Below are 20,508 nucleotides of genomic sequence, written 5' to 3'. Positions count from 1 at the left end.
CGCCGCGCTCTGGCCGCGGGGCGGGCTGGGCGTCGTGGGTGCCGTGGCCGGGCTCCGGCCCGGCGCGGGGTTTTCCTGGGCTCGGGGAGCGGGGGCGGTCTGGAGCCGGGGGCGCTTCCCCGGCCGAGCGGGCTGCCTTATGTAAGGCTCTGCGGTGCCACTAGCCCGGGCCCCAGCGCGTCTGTGTAGCCACGTCGCCTGTTTACTCTGTCACCCTGCTTAACACCCGGCCAAGGGGTGGGATGGCATCGACACGCTGCCTAACGGGGGCTTTGGCTCCTTGAGTTTACACAAAATAGATGCTCGCAGACTTCTAGGACTTGGGGAATCACAGCGATGTTTTTCTTGCTCGCTATTGGAGGCTGTTCTCCCTACTCACCCGGCGGAGAACTGATCATTCCTTTTCCTGCCTGGTTAGTAAACACTGATGTCATTCCCCTCTTGTGTAATCATTTTTGTTTTCTGTTTGTGTACATTGGTCTTCAAATTATGTATCTGGGGAGGGGGAGTCTTTCTCAGTAGCTTCACAGTGAAAACAAAGGAAAAACTACAGTGCTCGTAGTGTAGGGATTGTTCATGGTGGCAGCGCGTGATTGTATATTCCAGTTCTCTGAAAAGCGTGCTTTAAATTGTTGGATATATGTAGAAACAGATCCCCGCTGTGTTCAGATAGCAGTGTTTTAGGACAAAACGTGGGAGAGTTCAGATCCCATCGGTACTGACATTTCTGTTCTTTCCTAGGTCACGGTAAAAATCACAAAGATGCTGCCTCGGTCAGGGCTACGCACCCTATACCCGCAGCCTGTGGCATTTATTACTTTGAAGTGAAGATCGTCAGTAAAGGTAGAGATGGGTAAGTGCCTTATTCCGGTTCAGTGGCTGGTGATGTGTATTTAGCAGTTCTGCTGTACGCTGACCTCCTTTCCGGAAGGGTTAGAGGTCCCATGGCTGCTGGGTGTAACAGGCAGGTACATCACGGGGAGGTTATATTCTCTTGGTTAATAGATGTAAATGTGGTGGAACGCACTGGAAGCAGAGGCACTTACACAGCTGCTTTCTGTGCTGTTTGATGTGGGCAGTTTTAAAAACTCAGGAAACTTTGGGTCTCCGGTGCAATTTAAATTAAAATACTTTTTCCTCTTGCTAGCTAGGTCTGGTCACTCAGACTTCTGGAATTATGATGCCTCAGAAGTGGAGTGAAATGGAAGGGAGGAACCTTGAACTTAATTTTGGACTGTTAGAGAGATGTTTGCATGGTGAAGAGTAGTCATAGCAGTACTTGAGCACTGGAAGGAGAACTTCTGAGACTGTTTTTTAGAAACCCCATATGCATGATCGAGGAAAAGATGTTCAAAGAGAGGGAAATGAGATGATTGTGAATATAAGCTGGAATCTGCAATACTTTGGTCATCTCTGGTCTAGGACCTGGACTTGGACTCAAGTCATTATCTCAGGATAGATTGCATCGCAGAGTATCATGACAGATAACAACTGTGGAAGCTTGGGAGACTGTGCTGGAACCAGAATGCTAAATATGAGAAGGTTTTTCCCAGCCAAATCATCTTTTTTGTGGTAACGTTTAATATTGTAGGCTGTTGTTGAGGCTGCGTTTGCCCTATCAGTCTATACTACTTTGAACAGTAGCAAGTGGAAGAACTGCAAAAGCAGCAAATCCTATCGGTAGCATTAGATGCAGCCATACTTTACTAGGTGGCACCTCAGTGAACTGAACTGGCAGCGGGTTTTGGATCTCATCCAGTCTTGCGGTCACTGTACTGGGCATTGTTCTGATCCAAAAGGTAACTGAACCAGGATGTTTGTGGAGTTCCTTTAAAGCCATATTCAGGATGCTGGGAAATGTGGGAAAGAAATAAAAGGGCATTTCTAACAAGGTCTGTGTTTCTACTGCTAGCGTAGATTTAACTTTTAATGATTATAAAGGTATCAGCCTGCTGTGTGTGTATGTGTTTGGCATGTTTCATTGCTAAAGGATGAATATCGCAGATACCTTCTCCTGCGCAGCTTTCGCCTGCTGTGTGTGTATGTGTTTGGCATGTTTCATTGCATGAATATCGCAGATACCTTCTCCTGTGCAGCTTTCCCTTCTGGATAGTTGAATCGAGTGTAATTAATTAATCCAGTCCTTCAAGAATAACATTTGAACTCTGGCCAGTTTAGGGGTCTTAGGGAAAGGCAGCAAGCATTCCTGCTAGAAACCAAATTAAAGTCATGGTTTCTTACTGTTGAAATTTTTTTGCTGTCATTGTTGAATTGAGAAGTGGCCTATTTGTAAAGGGACTTGTGAAGGATCTTGAGTTGTTCTGCATTTAGGCCTGTAATAATTACTAGGTTATCTGTGCAGAGGTGGATGCTGGGCCGAATGCTTTACAAATGCAGTGAAAAAACCATCTTTATTCTTTCAGTTCACTGACTTGGCGATTAACTGCTTGTCTGTTTTGAAACCCTGAACTTGATTAGTTTATGTAACTGCTAAAATTAAAATGATTTACAGTGAACTTCAAGACAGTTTTCCAAAGAAATAACATTATGAAAGGTCACTGAACAGCACTTAATCTGTAGTGCATTCTAGATCAATCTTACAGAGAGGTAATGGAATTTGCTGCTTGTTTCCCAAGATCAGTTTTCTATATTAATAGTCCACTTCTGTTTTTACTGTATTCTGTAATTACAATTACCTTCCAGGAATACTTTCAAAGGCACGGAACCGTGTGTATTAACGTTATAGCAATACGAACATGAGATGTTGATAGCTATGATCCAGAGTCAGTGCAGCGGAGAGCCTTTGAGAGCTTGTCTGATGTCTCAGCCATTCCTGTGCCTTGTTTTTCTATTGCTGGTAGAGAGCGCTCCGATTTTTATCTTGTATGCGGTGGTGCTGGGGATTTGTAACTGTGAATTTATACTGTAGCTGCTGCCTGTCTGTCATTTAAGAAGGCACTCTTGTGTGTCTCATCTTTAATAGTTTGAAGTCTGCCCATTGGAGGCTCAGTATGTTGTAATAGTGAACTGCGGCAGAGATGGCTTTCTTCTTAGGAAGCTCTCCGGAGTTTATTACACCGTGGTGGCTTCAGTTTAAAGGAATAAAAGTCCAGAAATCTAAAGAAAGGGATTGGAGGGAATGAAAGGAGGTTTTCCGCGGCGTAAGTGGTAAAGCATGTCCCCAGTAACTCCACTGGAAGCTCTTTAGCAAGGGGGGGAAGAAGAGGAATCTTTCTGAGCTCATTTCCAGAATGGGTACGTCAGGTGTAAAGTCTCTGCTCTGTAGCTTGTTATTTTGTTTATGCTGTACGGAGTGGCGAGGTAAGGATTGCATGAAGCTATTCCCTGTGTCTCCAGCTTATTCCCTGTGTCTCTCTTGCTGGAGTTTGTGATAGCTTTTCACATCTAGGTTTAAAATGTGAGCGATCGGGTTTCAAAACAAGACTTACTCAAAAAATACTTTGGTGGAATGAATTTCAGGAAGTGTGCTTTGAGGAGTTCTGATTGATGTCCCACCTCAGCGATCGGGTTTCAAAACAAGACTTACTCAAAAAATACTTTGGTGGAATGAATTTCAGGAAGTGTGCTTTGAGGAGTTCTGATTGATTTGCCCCCCCTCTCTCCCTCCCCCCCCCGCAACTGCTCAAAGCTATCATCTTTCTGTGCTATTAAATTATTAGTCTAGCGTTCCACACTCTGGTTAGGTGCTGACAGTTGCTAATAAACAACAGAAACTAAGGTTGCAGGTAAGCAGTGGGATAGAAGCTCCCAGTGGCTTTTACTGGAGATGTAAGAATCCTGAAGCTCACGTGATGACTTTTTGCAGCCTGACAAGAGATGTTGCCCGTAGATGACACGCTGTGATAAGAGAGGTCTTGAATTGGCACCAGGCAGTGCCAGTTCTGGATTGGTGGTGTCACCATGGTAGAGACAACTGAGCTATAGAGACAACTGAGGTATCGGTACCACCTTTTTAACTTCTCTGTTCTGTTACTTTCATGGGGCTAAGGTGATTTAAATCCAGTATGCTGTGGTTCTCTCCTTTGTTTCCTCCCACCGCATTGTATCCTAGCAGTAAAAACACACACCCTCACCTCCCCCTGTTTTTCAGGCAAGTACTCTGCTCAGTTTTGCAAACCCCAGTGCCAGCGCAAGGGAAGAGGGAGGGACTGCAGCAGCACAGGCACAAGTTGCTTTAGACTGCCACGGCACTGCACCCGTGGCAGAAAAGCTTCCTCTTTTGCATTGTCTTTCTTCCCCTGCCCTTTAATGCACCTGCTCCATAAAGGTGTTTATGTTAAAGAAACAAACGAAATGGTTTATGAAAACTCTCCCTTTACCATCGCTAGACTTTTCTGCCTCGGCATCGGTAAAATCTAGCTTAGTTTACTGGCGGATATTTCAAAGGAGGTACAGAATGCAAAAAGTCCTTTTGGTGCACTTAAACTTTTAAGATTTATCAGCTTTTCTTAGCTTTGGATCTTCCACTGCTCATGCACTGAGATATCACCGCAATCCTTTGAGTTAAAGAAAGATGATTGAGAATTACTTTTAGCTGAATGGTAGTCATTTCTTATCCTGGTGGTTTTAGTCTTTATTGATAAGAGGTCATGTTTGTTTATTGTTTTGTTCTTTTTTCTTTTTTTTTTTCCCCTGGGAGAGGGGAGGCTGCCAGGCTACCTTTGAAAAATTGTCTTGACGAGGAGGCTAGGTAACACATAACAAATCAGATCTGTCGGTAGATTGATCTGTTGTTTGTACTATTCTTTGTTTGGGGAGATGGTTCTTATCCTCAGAGAGTAGAGGAGGATTTAGTTTACAGTCTCTACTTCCAGCCCGGTTCTCGGCTCCTTGTCTGCGCTGAACATGCAGGGAGTGGTTCCACAACACTTTAAGATGATACAAGTCAAGCCTGTGGGATTCTGCCTTTGCCCTTCCATTTGCCATATGTTTCTGTGCCTTTCCTCATGCTGACAACCTGCTACCCGGTCCTATGGTGAGCTGGTTCAAGGAGATAACTGGTTGAAAGCTGGCCACATCAAAATAATTATGATGATTTCATCTATTGACGTCACTGTCAGAAATTGCTGCTTTTTTTTTTTTTTAATTGAGGACAATTTTTCAGGGTTTTGCTCCCTGACGTGGGTCGAAGGCGAGTCAATAAAGGGATAAGCTGAGCTGGGAGAGGGAAGGGTAGGATTGCAGCAACCCTCATTTAGTTCCATTTGAACTGTTGTTGAACAGTTTTGTCTTAAGACTTGCTGGGTGCTTAATTCCTGAGCCATTGTGCGCGTGTCTCCTGAGTGTTGTCAGTCAGAACGAAAGGACAAGAGGCAATGGGTCACAAGTTGTGACAAGGGAAATGCCAGCTGGATGTAAGAAAGGATTTTCCTTGTGAAAATGATTAAGCACCAGAACAGGATGCCCGGAGAGGCTGTGCCATCTCCATCTTCAAATTTGCCTGGGCGAGGCCCCAGACTGCCCGATACAACTTTCAGAGTTACTTATTCTTTGGGCAGAAGGATGAAGAAGGGAGGTCCCAAGGTCCCTGCCAGTCCAAACCTCTCCATGGTTCTGTGGATGGCTTGCTTCCAGCATTCCTCAGATGAGCAGACTGGCAGAAATGTACGTGACTCTTATGTTCCTGAGCTGCCACAAATAACTCATGCTTTTATCACGGTGGTGTTTGTAATAGTTCAACCTTAGCTATATTTGAAGCACTGGACTCTTACCCTCTCTCTCAAATATGTGTTTCTGTTTGCTGTTGATTTGTCAGCACATCTCACAGCTTCTGTTTCCCCATTAAGATGATCTCTGCTTGGTAAACAGGAACAGTGTAAGACTCATCAGGGTAGGGCAGTCAACCCACAACTTAGTCTGTTGTGACTCAGGAGGACAATTCATCTTTGTTGTCCTCTTTGTGCTGGGGCAAGGTGAATTGTCTCATGGGTGGCAGTGTATGTTCCTGACTGCCATTTCGGTTTCTTGACCTGTTTTACCTCTCTCAGCCATGTGGTGGGTTGTAATGGAGTGTGGCTGGGGAGGACATCCTGGAGGCTGACCCTGATTGTGCACGGATTCCCGATTCTAGCAAAAGTCACCTGTCCTGCAGCCTCTTCTCCATTTCTGAGCTGCTCCTGGGAAAGACAGCCCAGCAGCCTGTGGATTGCCTTTGCATTGGCAGTTTGCTGTCGACAGCTGTCTTTTTCTGGTAATTGTTTGTTTTTGGATAGTGGCTTACTCACAGATACTTTGACATGCTGGCGTTCTGCAGCAAGTCTGACCTCTCTGGAGATGGCAGAGCCCGCTGCCTGTCCATGGTGGCTCTGAGTGTTCTGTGCAAACAGAGCAAGTGTGGTCTGTGGGCAGAGGAGGTGCCAAGTGGCACAGCCCTCTGTGCCAGGGGAGCCAGGCAGTTTCACGAGGACTTTGAGCTGTCTCAGGAAGGCTGCTGAAAAGCTAGACTGGCTCTTTCTTCTTGCCATGATTTTTTTTTTTAAAACCCTTTCTTTTGTGCCAGCACTAGTAACTGTGTAATGAGCTGGATCATGTAAATGTCTTTTTGTTGGATCAGTCCTTGATACAGTGCTTTCTGTGCATGAAGTGGGGAAGAGGGGACCCAGAAGGGCAGAGGATGGAGGGTGGGAGAACGTGGGCAACAGGGTGTGTTGGTATCCTTCTTCCAGCACTGGCTTGAACTGTTTCACAGTTGCTTTGAGATGTGCAGCCTGTTGTCCAGAGCTGTTGGTCAGCACTAGCTTAGGTTGCGGGGATTTTTCTGAGAGAGGGAGGAAAGAGTACTTTGTGGAGAGCGGCCGAAGAGCTAATCTAGCTTAGTCCATACCATAGTTTATTTAAAATCTTCCTTTAGCTTTCTTATACAAGGGCACCATATCCCAGACTTAAAAATAGCTTAGTTTCTCTCTGACTGAAAAAGGAAAATAAAGGTCAGATGTATTGGTGGTTTAGCAGTCTTTACGCTAGTAGCAAGTAATCTGCCCCTCTCTTCCTTGCTTACGTTTCTCCTTGCCAACTTTCCATTTCTCTTCAGCATGTAGTGAGTGTGATTGCTCTTAGAAAAACCTTTCACTCGTGTGCGCTAATGGTTTCCAGATGCTGATAGAAGGCCTGAAGCGCTCTGACGTCGGTGGCTTTAATGGCACGGTTGTCTTTGTGCATCCATTGGCTCGTTATACTGAGGACACCTTATAATTTCACATGTGTCTGGATGTGGCTGTAGGGAAGGCTAAGGAATATTCTGGGGCAACTGAGGATTTCTAGTATCTGCATGTGTTGTGTGATCCCTTATTTATATCTGATAAGCCTGTAAATAATTGATTTCCTCCCCCTTTTTATTTTTTTCCATTCTGGTTTCCAAGAATCCAAAACCAGCACAGAGAGGGGGTTGTTCTTCTGTTTGCAGGTATGTCTGCTTACTTGAATTTATGCTGTTCCGCAGACATTCATTTCAACAAGCCGACACATAAATAAATCCCCCCAAGTAGATTCAGTAAACAGTTCTCACCTTGTTCCCATTTGTAAACAGTCTTGCCCAGGCAAGTCTTGCTTGCTCAGCTACTGACTGGCTGAGCTTTGGTGCTCTGAAGTGTAGAGACACTCTTATTTTCTGTGGAGGTTTCACATCAATTGATGACATCTCATGTGAGCTGGCTTTTTTTTTTTTTTTTTAGTTATTGTTCTGCTAAACTCTTGCAAAAGGGAGTAATATTGAGAGCAGCTTTTTCAATGTAAAGCAAGTTGTGAGATTGGAATACCTGAGTTGCAGTTGATAATTTTTTTTAATTGCTTTTTCTTTTTTAATCAATGAAGTGGAAAGTGAAGCTTGGTGCTTTATAGCAGTATCATGGGCCCATCCGTTGTAATGGTAGAATATCAATTTCTCATTAAAATAATTTGTGAAATTAGGAAACGAAATGGAGATAGTGATGGTGATGTGTGACTTTCACTTGTGATGTGTGCATTTAGGTATGTCTGAAGTCTGAGATCTCCTAGATTTCAGGCTCTGGTAACTTCTTTCTGTTAATTTTTCTTTTTTTTTTTTTGTGTCCAGTTAGAGTTGAGATTTTGCCCAGTAAAGAAGAAAAATGTCAGGAAAAGGTTTTTTTTCCTTTCTCCTCATCCCTTCCCCTGCTATTTCTGAATATCTGTTATAGAAAAGGTAAGAATATGGTAAAAGTAAACTCTAGCAAAATCAACTGAACATCTTTAGAATACGCGTAAAACATTATTATGCTTCAGCTCTTCAGAATATGTTTACAGTTAATAAATCATAGAATAATGGGAACTAATTGTTCTAGACTTATACATCTAAGCAATTCTGTTTAATAATTAAATTGTACAAATTGCATAACGCTTATAGAGGGGAAACTTTTTTCCTTTGCTTATGAAGCTGGGATGATGAACTGCTAAAGAATTTATCATCTGCTGTGAAGGTTGACTCTTTTTCTTCAGCTCTGCCACTGGCCCTGTAAAGCTGAGTTGTGTTAACTGCATTATACTGACTACACTGCCAGATTCGCTTTCTTAACTGCTTTTCTAGGAACGGGGTTTACATTGTGCCTGTGGTATAAGACTGGATCTCTGTTTCCACGCTCCAGTTTCAATCCTAGAGATACAATCTTCCTTCTTGTTTACAAGTTCTTTGTATTGATGCTCTCCACATCTAGCCTTTGTTCCTTGTTGTGGAGACGTCAGCATGTAAAGATCTGTGAATTCAGTGTGTGTTGCTTTCCCAGTGCTCTCCCTAACTCTCTGGCTATTTGTTACTGTTTTAAAGAGAAAGTCGTCTTATTTCGTAAATACATCTGCCAAAACTTTGTGTGTTACTTTTTCTGTAATGTGTTTTCCACATTAAAAAAAATAGTTCTTATGTAAATATTGCAGGTTTTTTTTTTTTTTCTGTAATGTCATGAAAACTCGTGTTAGCAGGTAAATCTTCCTTGCATAAGAAAGGCTTCGATCAGGAAATCGATAGTAACCAAAACCAGAGCAAATTAACCTATAAGGATGGGAGAATACCTCTTCAGAGAACTACCTACCTGGCAGCAGAGTGTTTTCTTCTGATTTGGGTGTTGCGTTTACCTTGTTCCCCCTGTGTTTCAGTGGAGAAAACAGGAACTCGAGCTGCTGTTTGGAGCTGACTGTTACGATGGACTGAAATGCAAGATTAGTCTTCAGTGTGAAACTTGTAGTCTTTACATGACTTACCCTCTTTTGGATGCTTTTCTGTTAGATATTTGCGGTACCTCTAGTGTCTGTCTCTACTGCTTTCTAGGCTTTGTTCATGCCAGGAAAAATGGCCTGTTGCTTAAACTGGCAGTCAAACAGTCTTAAGTCCATTCAGTCGTGGAAACCTGTTTAACTTCTCTAATATATTGGATAAAAATTTTCAGCAACTCTGAACAGTGCATTTGGGAGTGAGGCTTGTTAATCAGCAGGACAAACCGAACAGAATTCCTATTTATTCAATTGGGTGTAACCAGAATAAATAATCAGAGAATTAATATCAGTAATGCTTTATGCTGTTGCCAGACTGAATGTGCCGCTCACCACTGACATGGTTTATGTGAACTTTGTTGAATACCAGCTGACTTATTCTCTAAGTCAGCTGTCAAGAATGAAAAATCTAAAGTTGGAAAACAAAGTTGGTGGGACACCTTAGCTTCAGATACAGTTGGTTTCGACCACTGTATATTGCAGGATTTGGGGTCCTGCTGGATGTGATGGTGCTTGTGGTGGCAGGTGGAGAAGTTGGTTATTCTGGCTGGATCCTAGCAGTGATTTTATACTTGGTGAGGTTTGCATTATGCCTTTTCTCTCTTAAATGGTGCTCAAGTCAAGTCTTCATCTCTGATCTGTATTCTGTCTTTCAGTATTCCTACATACATTGCTAATATACATCATCAATCTTTCCCCTTCCTGAAGGTAGCACAGAAAAGGGACAGACTTGACCCTTCTTGTGGCTGACAGATACCAGTTGAACGTGATTCTAAAACTGGGAGATGGGAAGCTGACGCCTTGGTCTAGCGAAAATAGTTTTTATTCTTCCTCTGTAGTTTTGTCAGTATTTACTCATAAACAGACTGAGATGATGTGTTATGTTACCAGGTTACTGCCTCTTAATTTTGTTCTGTTCACTCAGCTTCTCTTCCATGCTCTCTGGCTTTTAGAGCTTCTCTGCCTTTCTAAGGGCTGATGTGCAGTGGACTCCTCCATGCCTCAGGATACTTGTAGCTGTTTTTAATGAGCTCTTAAGAATTTTATTTTCTTGCCTTTATCTACTTCTTTTCAGCCTTGCATTTTTGGCTTTACTGACCTCTGCTTGGGGAATTGGGATTCTTTCTGGAGCCCATCAGTGCTATTTCTGAAGCACTGTTACAGAACAGTGCAATATCCACGAATAAAACCAGAACCACTTCCACTTTAGAGATTCATTATATTCCATTATGAAGTAGTTCCAAAATATTTATTGTTAGACTGAGGAGTCAGACAGTTGGAATCCAGTATTTTATGTACCATAGGTAATTTTTTTAAACAGAGGTAACTTGTTTTGTCACTGCCTTAAAATAACATACCCCTTCCCCCACCATAACTCTGACAATGTGGTTTCAGGTGGTAAATTGATATGGGTTATCATTTCTCGCCACTCTTTAAACCTGGCATGAAGTCAGGGCTCACCTCAGACAACAAGAATGATAGTTCTGAGCTTTGCACAAGAGACTGTGAAAGTCTCTGAAATGCCACCAGTGTGATGGGGTGTATTATTAATCTCTAATTTAGTAATTTAGCTTGATTATTTTAGACTTAACTGTGTGTGTTGAAAGAGTGGGGTGCATGATAGCTGGGAGGACAGGATTCCTACCAGATAGGTGTGGCTATTAGGAAAAAATTGCAGGATGCAGTAAGCCTTTGAATCACAAACTCGCCTCTGGAAGAGAGGAACGTCCCTCGTTTAACTCATGGCTAAGCTGGGTTGCTTGGTCTTGATTGAGCCACGTAACAAAATGCCAATCCCAGGAATTTCTACCATGTGTTAGTGATATTGTTAGCTCACCAACTGAGCGGGGAACGACTGCTTTACTGGAAGTCATGGCCTACAAAACAAATTATTTAACGTCTCTGTCTTTAACTCTTCTTAAGTTTGGGCCTCGGTGTATCTCGGTGTACACAGTAAAGCGTGCTCTAAGGAGAGACTGCTGTGTCAGGGTGTTACTGGCACAGTAAAGAAGAGTTCTAGGCTTGTGACCATTAGATAGCCAACCAATGCTAAACCCATGTATTTTTCCACCTTCGTTTCCCCAGCTTTCAGATGGGGTGAATTTTGTCTGCCTTCTAAGTAAACTTCACAGGCACTAGGAAGAGGAGCGGCGTGGATTGTTTCACCATCCTGACCTGGTAACTTTCAACGTGTTAAGAAATAAATAAAGGGGAACCATAATATCTTTCTTTTCATGGCAGAGCCTTAATAAATCTGCTCTGCTACTTGTCAGAACTAGTGTTTGAGGTGAGTACTCTTTTTAAGTTTCTTGGAGAAAGTCTTGTAGCTTTTTGGGTAAAGAAATACCTCCTCCTTTGTTTAAAGGATACTGCTCTGGTCCAGTTACAACCAGGGACTAATTGCGTTCTCCCTCCTTCTGCCCCACCTTTATTTTGCGTATAGCAGTGCCTCCCAAGTGCTGGGTGCTTTCCAGGCATTCAAAGGGAGATGTTCTTTGCTCCTGGGATCCTTAAAACTGAAGAATATAAAGTACAGGTATACGTGACTTCTGTTGCTGTGTTCTCTGTTCTACCCATTCCTGCACTTGAGAAGCCAAATAGGTGCAAGTGCTGGAATTTCAGCATTAGCTACTTGCTGTCAAAGGGCAGGTCTGTTCTTAAGTTTTTCTGCTGGGTTCATGAGGATTTTTGTGGGTTGCTCGCACAACGTAGCTTGAGACTAGCCAAAAAACCTTTTCATACACTGACTTTTTGGCAGGCTCCCTGGGTATCATGTTTGTTCTGAAGAGACGTCTTTTGACTCGAAGAATTGCTTGTCACATGGATGGATTCCCCTTCTGGGGGCAAATGGAACGCAGCCATCAGTGTACTCCTCTACTTGTATGACTGTGTAACACTTAGAACAGCCTCTTTAAGAGATCCCTTTGTTTTGAATTTAGGTTAGTCAAATATTGTCACTCCTGTGAAATAACTTTTCTTGTAGCTTTTTGGATAATTTCTGCATATATAATGCTTCCTGGCTGAGTCAGTGCATCTGAGATCTTTTGTATCTTCTAAGAGTTAAATTTTAATTTAGAAGTACAGTCATCATTTTGGCTCTTTCCATCTCTTTTCCAGGGAGAGTCTCTTACTGGGAAAAGGGAAAAAAAAAAAAAAAAAAAAAAAAAAATTAAATATACGAATTTAAATTGCAACATTGAAAATATCTGCACTGAACAATCCACCACACAAGTTCCCTTAGGAGCCAAAAGTGAATGCTGTCCTATTTTAAACATCACTGTGCTGGAGTAGCATACTTGCTGATGTTTACTGCTGAAGTACTTGGGAACTGGGGGAGGGAACCAAAAAGCTTTGTCTCTTTGAACTTAATCTTACCACGGTCACGGTGCTGTAAGATCTAGAGGGAAGAATATTGGCAATCCTGCTGGTCATGTGCTGTGCAGAGGTGTGTGCGGAGCCAGCATCTTTTGGCATGAGGGCTTGCTACCAAGGTCCTTCATTCATCTGCTGTGGCCAAGGAGAGCCAGTGCATGGACGAAAGAGGCAGAGCTGATGTTGTGACTGGTGATTAGTGTGGCTGATTCAGTCTATTTGAATTTTAAAAAGCAACCAGTATTGACTGGGCAGGGCTGAGGTGCAGTAGAAGTCTGGAAAAATTTGGTGCTATGGTAACTGCCGAGGCTGCTGGTAAGTGGAAACAAGACTGCTGTTTGAATCACTAGCATGTGTCTGCGTTTATTTTTGTCTGTCTGCTGTATTTGGAATTGATCTACTGATACAGCATTTTTGAAGCTTCTGATCGGGTGTGTGGGGCAGTTCCAAGTATTCAATGTTCACTGCTGAGAAGATGGTTTTAGGAGGTCACTTTTGCCTGGCTTTAATGTAGGTATATCTCTTACGTATGATGGATAATGGATTTAAATGTATCATTACCCAAAACCCTAAAAAAAGGTGGTTTTTTTTTTTTTCCTGTTTGAAAGTGGGTGCTAACACTTCTTACATTTCTTCTGTTCTGCTGTATCAGTGCTTCACTTGCTGTGCGTCCTCTTCTAAGAGGCTCTTTGAATCCCTCAAAAAGGGGCTCCAGTTAATGGATACCCCAGTGGAGTCTGTCCACACCCAAAACCTCCAAAACCAGTGATGAAGCAGGCAGGCAGACAGACTCTGCAGAGATTTATGTTGAATGGTATTGAATGTTATAATTTACTTATTTAAAAAAAGCAAGTGTTAGGTTGTGCTTGAGGATGCCCACAAATACTGTTTAACTAGTTTTGAATTTGTTGTACATGCAAAACTGGTTTGGAGCATTTGGAATCGAGGAAGTGAGAAGCTGTTCTGCACCAAGAAGCTCAGAAAGCAGCTGATACTTTTGGGGGTGGTGGAGTTGAAGATGAGGCGTGGGTTTTTTTCCTCAATTTTCAAGAGAATAGAGTGATTTTTTTTTTTAACTTTTTTTTTTTTAGTCTGAGGCTTTGTAGGTCTCCAAGCTCATTTCATCCATCACTTCTGATATGTTAATTGATAGCAGGTGGGAAAAGCAAAGTAGCTAACATCATCTAAAACAATAACCAGCAAGCATATATGTGACAATTTGAAGTTCTGGATATAAGCTGTAGGCTGCGGATTTGAAACCCAGCATGGTGAGAGTCTTATTTTATTTTAGGTTGTCTGCAAATTCTGTGTGCAGTTCTGCAGTCATTATGGTCTTATTTTTAAAGTTTGTCTTAAGCTTTAAATGGGACCATAAGTTGAAGAGCAAAATTTTGTGAACGAGGAAGGCTTGTGGTCATGTTCTTTTTTTTTTTTGTGACACATTTCCATGGTGGTGTGTTTCTAGATTAAAGTGTAATCTTAAATTTAGAATTTCTGGATTTGTAGTACTTTTTTATAAAAATACAAGCTTCTAGCCCTAATTTAAAGCTGTGTTGTCTGAAAACAGAAAGATACTATTGTGTTTTTGCCCTCGGTTATGTGCACAGGATTTGCTGCAGTACACAAGAGGGAGGATGAATCTGCATAGAAAATGATAAAATTAAGCAGGATAAGCTGAAGTGGGAGATGACCTATTTTATCAAAGTTCAGCAATTATGTTATTTCTCATAACTTCCAACAGTTTGCTCAGTATTGCCACCCTTATGGTGGCAATGCAGTGCAATGACCCAACGAGGGAGGGGAACAGAAGGGAAGCCATCAAAATGCTGCAGCCGTGATTCTGATGAAGCTGTGTGCCGAGGCTGTATGCAGAAGTGGTGTCCACTCTCTCTGTTAAATTCCAGGTGTGCTAATGTCAACAGCAGCAGAAGTAGAGGCAGAGGAACAGGCAAGCACCCTCAGGCAATAAGGAGGGATGGAGTTGGCCAGTGGCCCTATGCCAGTGGAGCTGTGCTGTGTGAGACTGAAACTAAGGAAGCCGACACCGCCACATGATGAAGCTGTGCTAGAGGAGACAAAGTGGCCGCAGTCTGACCGTGTTTCACCTTCAGCTCAGCCAAATAGATCAGGACGTAAGAAACATGCCCTATGCTGAGAGGCATGTCCTGCTCATTGAACAAAATTTGGCAGCTGCCAGCAAATCCAGGAGGTCTTGGGCTTGCTAATGTGAGCAGGTGAAAATGGTGGGGATCGTTCTGCCAGAGTAACTGAGTGCTCTGCTCCTTGACAGATTTTTGCAAAGTGTTTTCAGGTCTGCCAGAGTCAGGACCAAGCACTCTGGTACTATTGCACCAGGCTTAGATGGTGCCTTTATTGTGTGTTCAATTTGGGACCTTGAATCACAAGCTTCACTGAGGCTTGAACAATTGGCAGAGATGGCACTTCTCACTGCTCTCTGAAGCAATATGGACCTGGAATGTAGTTCTAGCTGTGGACTATGGTCCCAACTGCTAGCATGTGTAGTTGAAAAGAAATCAAAACAGCAAAGCCCACCACGTGGCAAGGAAAATTCTGTAGCAGCAGAGGGTTCCAGACTCAGTAGGCGGAAGAAAATTGAAATGCTAACAAGAACGCTGTCTTATCTGCCAATGCACTGAGAAGGCGGCGAGGAAAAGCTAGAGCACTCCTTGCAGATATGGGGAGAAATCTTCCATATTGTGCCTGGAAGGCTGTAAACATATCCTTAAAATTCAGTTTATTCTTTATAGATGTGTGTATGTCACATGACTCTGTGAGACTAAATTTTTAGATGCCATAAATGACTGCTTCAGAGAGCCTAGTCAGGGAACTCATGAGAAAGGATGTAACTTCTGACTCAGGCTCTGAGCAGTGCAGAAAATGTTTACAAAAAATGTGTGTTTATAAGTTGCTCTGCAGCACTGACCATAAGTACTCATGTTTAACGTCCTTTGAGAAGCAGCATAAAAAGGCCCCCAAACCCTACCACTTTAGTGTTCATAAAAAAAAAAAAGGCCAGAAAACAAACCTATATAAATTGAAGAAGCTTGTTTAAGGAGTTAATAAAAAGATGCAATCGTAAGGGTAAAATGCTTTCAGAAGGTATGGAGACTGTTTAAGGAGAGACACATCATATTGGAGGATCAGTGTAAATGTGTGTGAACTAATAGACTCAAAATGACTTGACAGTTGACATAATTAGACACGAAGGTGGGAGAGGATAGGGATACACCCTCCAAAAGTTGAAATTTTATTAGATGAGAAAAATGGAAAGAACAAACTTTAAGTTTAAAAAAACCAATAAGGTCGACCAAAATGGAGTCTGTAAAACCAAGAGATGATTCAGGAGAACGTTTTATGAAGGGCTCTGAAAAAGTAGGAATGTTTAGAGGCTCCCAAATGCCAGTGCTTGCTGTTAAAGGATTATCTGGCTCAAGTCAAAGTGTTAATACAACAACAATGTCATGTTTCAACAAAACGTGCCAATCTTGTTTTTAAATGATTGTCTGGCTCCTGATGAAGGGTTAATACAACAGTGTTATTTATCCATAAAACACAGGAACAAATCATTAGGGGGTTTCTGGTCTTCATTCAAGAGTTCTAAAGAATGAAATAGCTGAGCCATTAACTGTAGAGCATGATGTTTAAAAAGTCTTGATTACACAGAGGAGAAGAGAGATAGGGATGTGTGTAGCTTTTTTTTAAGGGATCCAAAGGAATGAGATCACACAGTGTTTTCTCTTAAAGTCTCTTATATCCTTGAGATCTGTACATCAGAGCAGAACCTTCCTTGTTGCTTTTCTTCAAGTGAGCACTAGGTTCAGGAGCCCTTCAGCTGAAGAGCTAAAGGGTTCGTGGCAATGTGCCAGGCAGCAGTCATCATGGCATGTTTTGTTTGTGAGTTCAGGGTTGTTCTGTAGATCAGGAACCAGTCTTTCCTGGATGATCTATTCTTGACGACTAGGAAGAAAGCTGGATTCAGCTGGTATGATCAGATCAGGACTTGGTTTGTGGTGTATGTGTGTGCCTCAGGAAGTTCTGTCTTTTCTCAACTTTGTCAATATCCCGCTTTAGGCACTGCTAGCCAAGAGTTTGCTGCCTGTCAGCAAAACTGTCCTGAAGCCAGGATATCGTTGAATAATTTAGGTTGGAAAGGATCTCTGTAGGCCATCCAGTTCAGCTCCCCGCTCAAAGCAGGGCCAACTTCAAAGTTAGATCAGGTTCCTCAGGACAATGTGCAGTCAAGTTTTCGACTGTCTCTAAGAGTGGAGATGCAGTACCATTTATGGGCGCTTCTTCCAGTGTTTTATCACCCTCATGGTTAAAATATTTTTAGTAATGTCTAATTGGAATCTTCTTTGTTACAACTTGTCTGTTGTTTCTCATGATTTTTGGGGGGTGTGCGTGTCTGAAGTCTGGCTCCACCTTCCCTGTACTCTCCCATTAGGTAGCTGTAGACAGCAATGAGATCCCTGCTTTGTCTTTTGTTCTTAAGACCGAACAAACACATGTCCCTCAGTGTCTCCTCATACATCATGTGGTTTGAGCCCCCTAACTGTCTTTTGCTGCACTCGCTCCAGTTTGTTACTCTTCCTTGTATTGGAGATCCCAAAACCGAATGTGATACTCACGGGTGCTGAATAGAGAGGAGCCAATCCCTTCCCTTGACCTGCTGGCTGCACTCATAGGAAGTGGTTGGTGGGAGTAGTTCTTTATTGTATTGTTTAATCATGGTGGTCTTCCCCCACACACACACACTTTTTCTTCCCCCCCTTCTTATTCTTGGCGTTCCCAAATCTCCTTTTCAAGTCACAGGTATTTGTCCTGAGCCTGTAATATGATGTCTTTACCTCATGTCTGTGTTCCTGTAAGCATTTCTCTTACCCTTGGTCTTTTATCATTTAAACCAGTTACTAGTCTGTGAGGTAACTTTCTTTTTATACCAAGATAATTTCCTTAAGATCTTCAGGTGAAGGACCTTATTAAAACCTCTCTGTGTTCCAGCAGTGGTAATTTTCTTACGGTGCTCCAAAGTCTTTCCTTGTCCTTTTCATGGCAATTGTTGACGCTGGAGGGTCTTTGGGTAGGGGTGTTTGCATATCATATTTTCTATCATAATAGGGAAGTGGAGACCAGCAATTCTGTTCATAATAGGGAAGTGGAGACCAGCAATTTATCTCTGCTCATAAAGAGCTGAACACTTTCACTGATATATAAGATCAGAATAGCGACTAGCTGCTGCTGTCTTAGTGGATAATTGCCACAATGCTGTCCTTCGCATCTCCGCTCAGGTGCATTTCAAAGGAGTTCCTAGGCCAAAGATGAAACAATCTTCCCCTCTGGACTCTGTGCACAAACAAAGGTACTAGCACTTATGGTATCCCTCCTCAGATGAAACAGTTTTTTTTTCCGTTTATACTAAGTTACTGAGGAGTAGATAGTCTAGAGAATAGGTTCTGTCATCCTTATAGTCCTTTGCAAATTTAGGTTTTGGGATGAATGCCCGAAAGTCTTGCCTTGTCTCTGCCCAGTTCATGTATCTTTTGAAGCAATGCTGGTCTCTACCATTGAGCTTTCTACTTCAGGACATCCTGTGGACTATGCAGGGCTTAATTTTGTATGAACCCTCCCCACTCTACTCTTTTGTTCTATCTTGCCTGGCTACTCTGCAGCACGTGGCAGCAGAAACCTTTGGGATGTCTTTTGTTAGGCTGTATCTTGGCAGCCTCTAATCCTTCCTTGGGAGGGAGCGCATGCCCAGGCAGATGCTAGCTGACCTTTGGCTGACAGTTCCCTTAGTGCAGGTGAAACAATCCCTGTTTGTGCTGGAGGAGCTGGTTAGCCTGTGGTAGGGAAGGTGGTGCCCTTGAGCTCCTTCCATCATGACCAAACAAGATGAGGAGGATTATCTCCAGGGTGGGGTCAATCAGATCTAAAAGCTTAGGGCTGCTATCTGCAGGAAGTAGTCATTTCACCTGTGGCCTGGGTCTTGGAGCAGTGCAAAACACACTCGGGGCATTTGTTTGTGTTTCTGCATGCACTGTGTCCGAGCTGTATTGCACTGGAGTGTCCACTGTCCTGTCTCAACAAGCAGAGCGCCTTGAGCTTTTCTTTTTGTAGACAGGCTGCGGGCTTTTACCATTTCTGCAGAGAATATCAGATTTGCTATGTAATAATGTACATCCTAGGTATTTTGGAAACCCTCACAAATCTCTGTCCTTCTAAATGAGAAATAGAAAATCCAGCCAAATGTCCTGGAATCTGTCCTCTGTGACTGGAGAGTTTTCGAGATAAACTTGTTTGCCCTCAATGCCATCAGGTTGTTCAAATCTTCTGCTCCTGAACTGGCTGCTGCCACAGCCTCTTTTGGGTACTTTTCTAAGCTCAGTGATCTTATTATTTCCTTTATCAAACACTAACACTTTCCTGGTGCTTGTGTAGTTACATTATTTATACATGGTGAGAGCTGAAGGACCTGGGCTGGCCTTTCTTGGTTGTCACTGGCATAGCCCTATTTGTCAGCGTTCACCCCAAGAAACTTTGGACTTGAAGAGCCCTAGTCTTGCAGCAGGAAAACACTGAGCTGGGTGAAGGGAAGTGACGAGTCCAGCAATAGGTTTTCCGTATCATGATCATGTATCATTTTCCTCTGAAGATAACCCTAAGAGGCCAGGGGCCAGCTAAAAGGAAAAGGCGGACCATATAATGGTTAGCAATTCAGTGATCAGGTAGAGAGATAACTGTGTTTGTGACTCCAGGGAGAATGGCATCGTGACGTGACTGGTAGACACAAAGTACACGGCTCTCCCAAAGCATCTGAATATTGCAGCAGTTGCTGAGCGTGAAGTGATAGCTGTGGTCCCTGTGGTGCGGAAGGCATAGGGAAGAGCAGAAAAGGTTCTGTATGTAAAACTTTTAACTATTACATAGGAAGTTGAAAACCAGGACCTCTGCGGTAGCAGTCTCCAAAATGCTTTTCCCCACCTTTGCACAGCACTGTGCTTTGCCTAGTACCAGGAAGAGAGGTGAGGAGGAACAGTTCTGGTACGTTGCTGAGGAATTGGTCTGAGGAGGTGGGGTCCGGATCCTCTGGAAGCTGGGGTACTTCTGAAATAGAGCATGTTTTTTAAAGAAGGGACTGACTTAATTTAAAGCACTGTAGAACTGGATTTCAGGTGTTTAAAATCTGGAAGGTCATGCTACCACGATGTGAAGTGTACAAGAAAGACAAAGTTGGCCATGTTTGTGAAGATGTGGTGCTATTTATTAAAGAGATCATAGACTAAGATCTGATAAACTTATAGACCTCTAAGGATTAAAATTTCTGTGTAAACAAGAAAAATATCAGTTATTACCATTTCCATGCTATTTGATTGGGGTGCTGACAATGATTGAGATGGAGAAGTCAAGGGCAGGAACAGTTGCTGCGGGAGACTTAACCCACATAGCTTGAGGACATGTAACTTGGGGTCAAATTCTGAAATAATATTTTTAGTCATGGTTAATGTTTTATGGAGCAGGTGGTCGAGGAAGCCACAGGAAGAAAACTGATTCTGTGAAAGAATAGCAGGACACTGGCTGTAGCCTGTTTGGATTTATACCTTTACATGAAGGGAGCTGGCGGAGGAGCTCTCCAAGTTACTCTCCATCATTTATCAGCAGTCTTGGTTAGCCAGGGAGGTCCCGGATGACTGGAGGCTGCCAACGTGGACACCCATCTACAAGAAGGGCCAGAAGGAGGATCTGGGGAACTAGAGGTCTGTCAGCCTGACCTCGGTGCCGGGGAAGATTATGGAGCGGTTCATCTTGAGGGCGCTCACAAGGCATGAGCAGGACAACCAGGGGATCCGGCCCAGCCAGCATGGGTTCATGAGAGGCAGG

At 43.0% G+C, this 20,508-nt stretch overlaps 2 protein-coding genes across 3 annotated transcripts in view; one reads left to right on the top strand and one right to left on the bottom strand.

The window, feature by feature from the left end:
* Positions 1-434, bottom strand: part of TSNAXIP1 (translin associated factor X interacting protein 1) — a 29,970-nt gene extending 29,536 nt beyond the window's left edge. Inside the window, exon 1 of the mRNA XM_009290822.2 lies at positions 380-434. Within this exon, the coding sequence (XP_009289097.2) occupies positions 380-434 (55 nt within the window). The remainder of the gene's footprint in view (positions 1-379) is intronic.
* Positions 435-780: 346 nt separating this feature from the next.
* RANBP10 (RAN binding protein 10) overlaps positions 781-20,508 on the top strand; it is an 80,775-nt gene continuing 61,047 nt past the window's right edge. Inside the window, exon 1 of one of the 2 annotated variants that reach the window (XM_019475006.1) lies at positions 781-853. The gene's annotated coding sequence lies outside the window, so the exon portion shown is untranslated. Of the gene's footprint in view, positions 854-8,097; positions 8,180-20,508 lie in introns of those variants that run through there. The other variant, XM_019475005.1, reaches the window with a different exon arrangement.

Source organism: Aptenodytes forsteri, unplaced genomic scaffold (genome assembly GCF_000699145.1).
Source record: "Aptenodytes forsteri isolate BGI_AS27 unplaced genomic scaffold, ASM69914v1 Scaffold14, whole genome shotgun sequence".
Classification (NCBI taxonomy): domain Eukaryota; kingdom Metazoa; phylum Chordata; class Aves; order Sphenisciformes; family Spheniscidae; genus Aptenodytes; species Aptenodytes forsteri.
The sequence above is the reverse complement of the archived record's forward strand: the minus strand, read 5'-3'. Positions and strand labels throughout refer to the sequence as shown.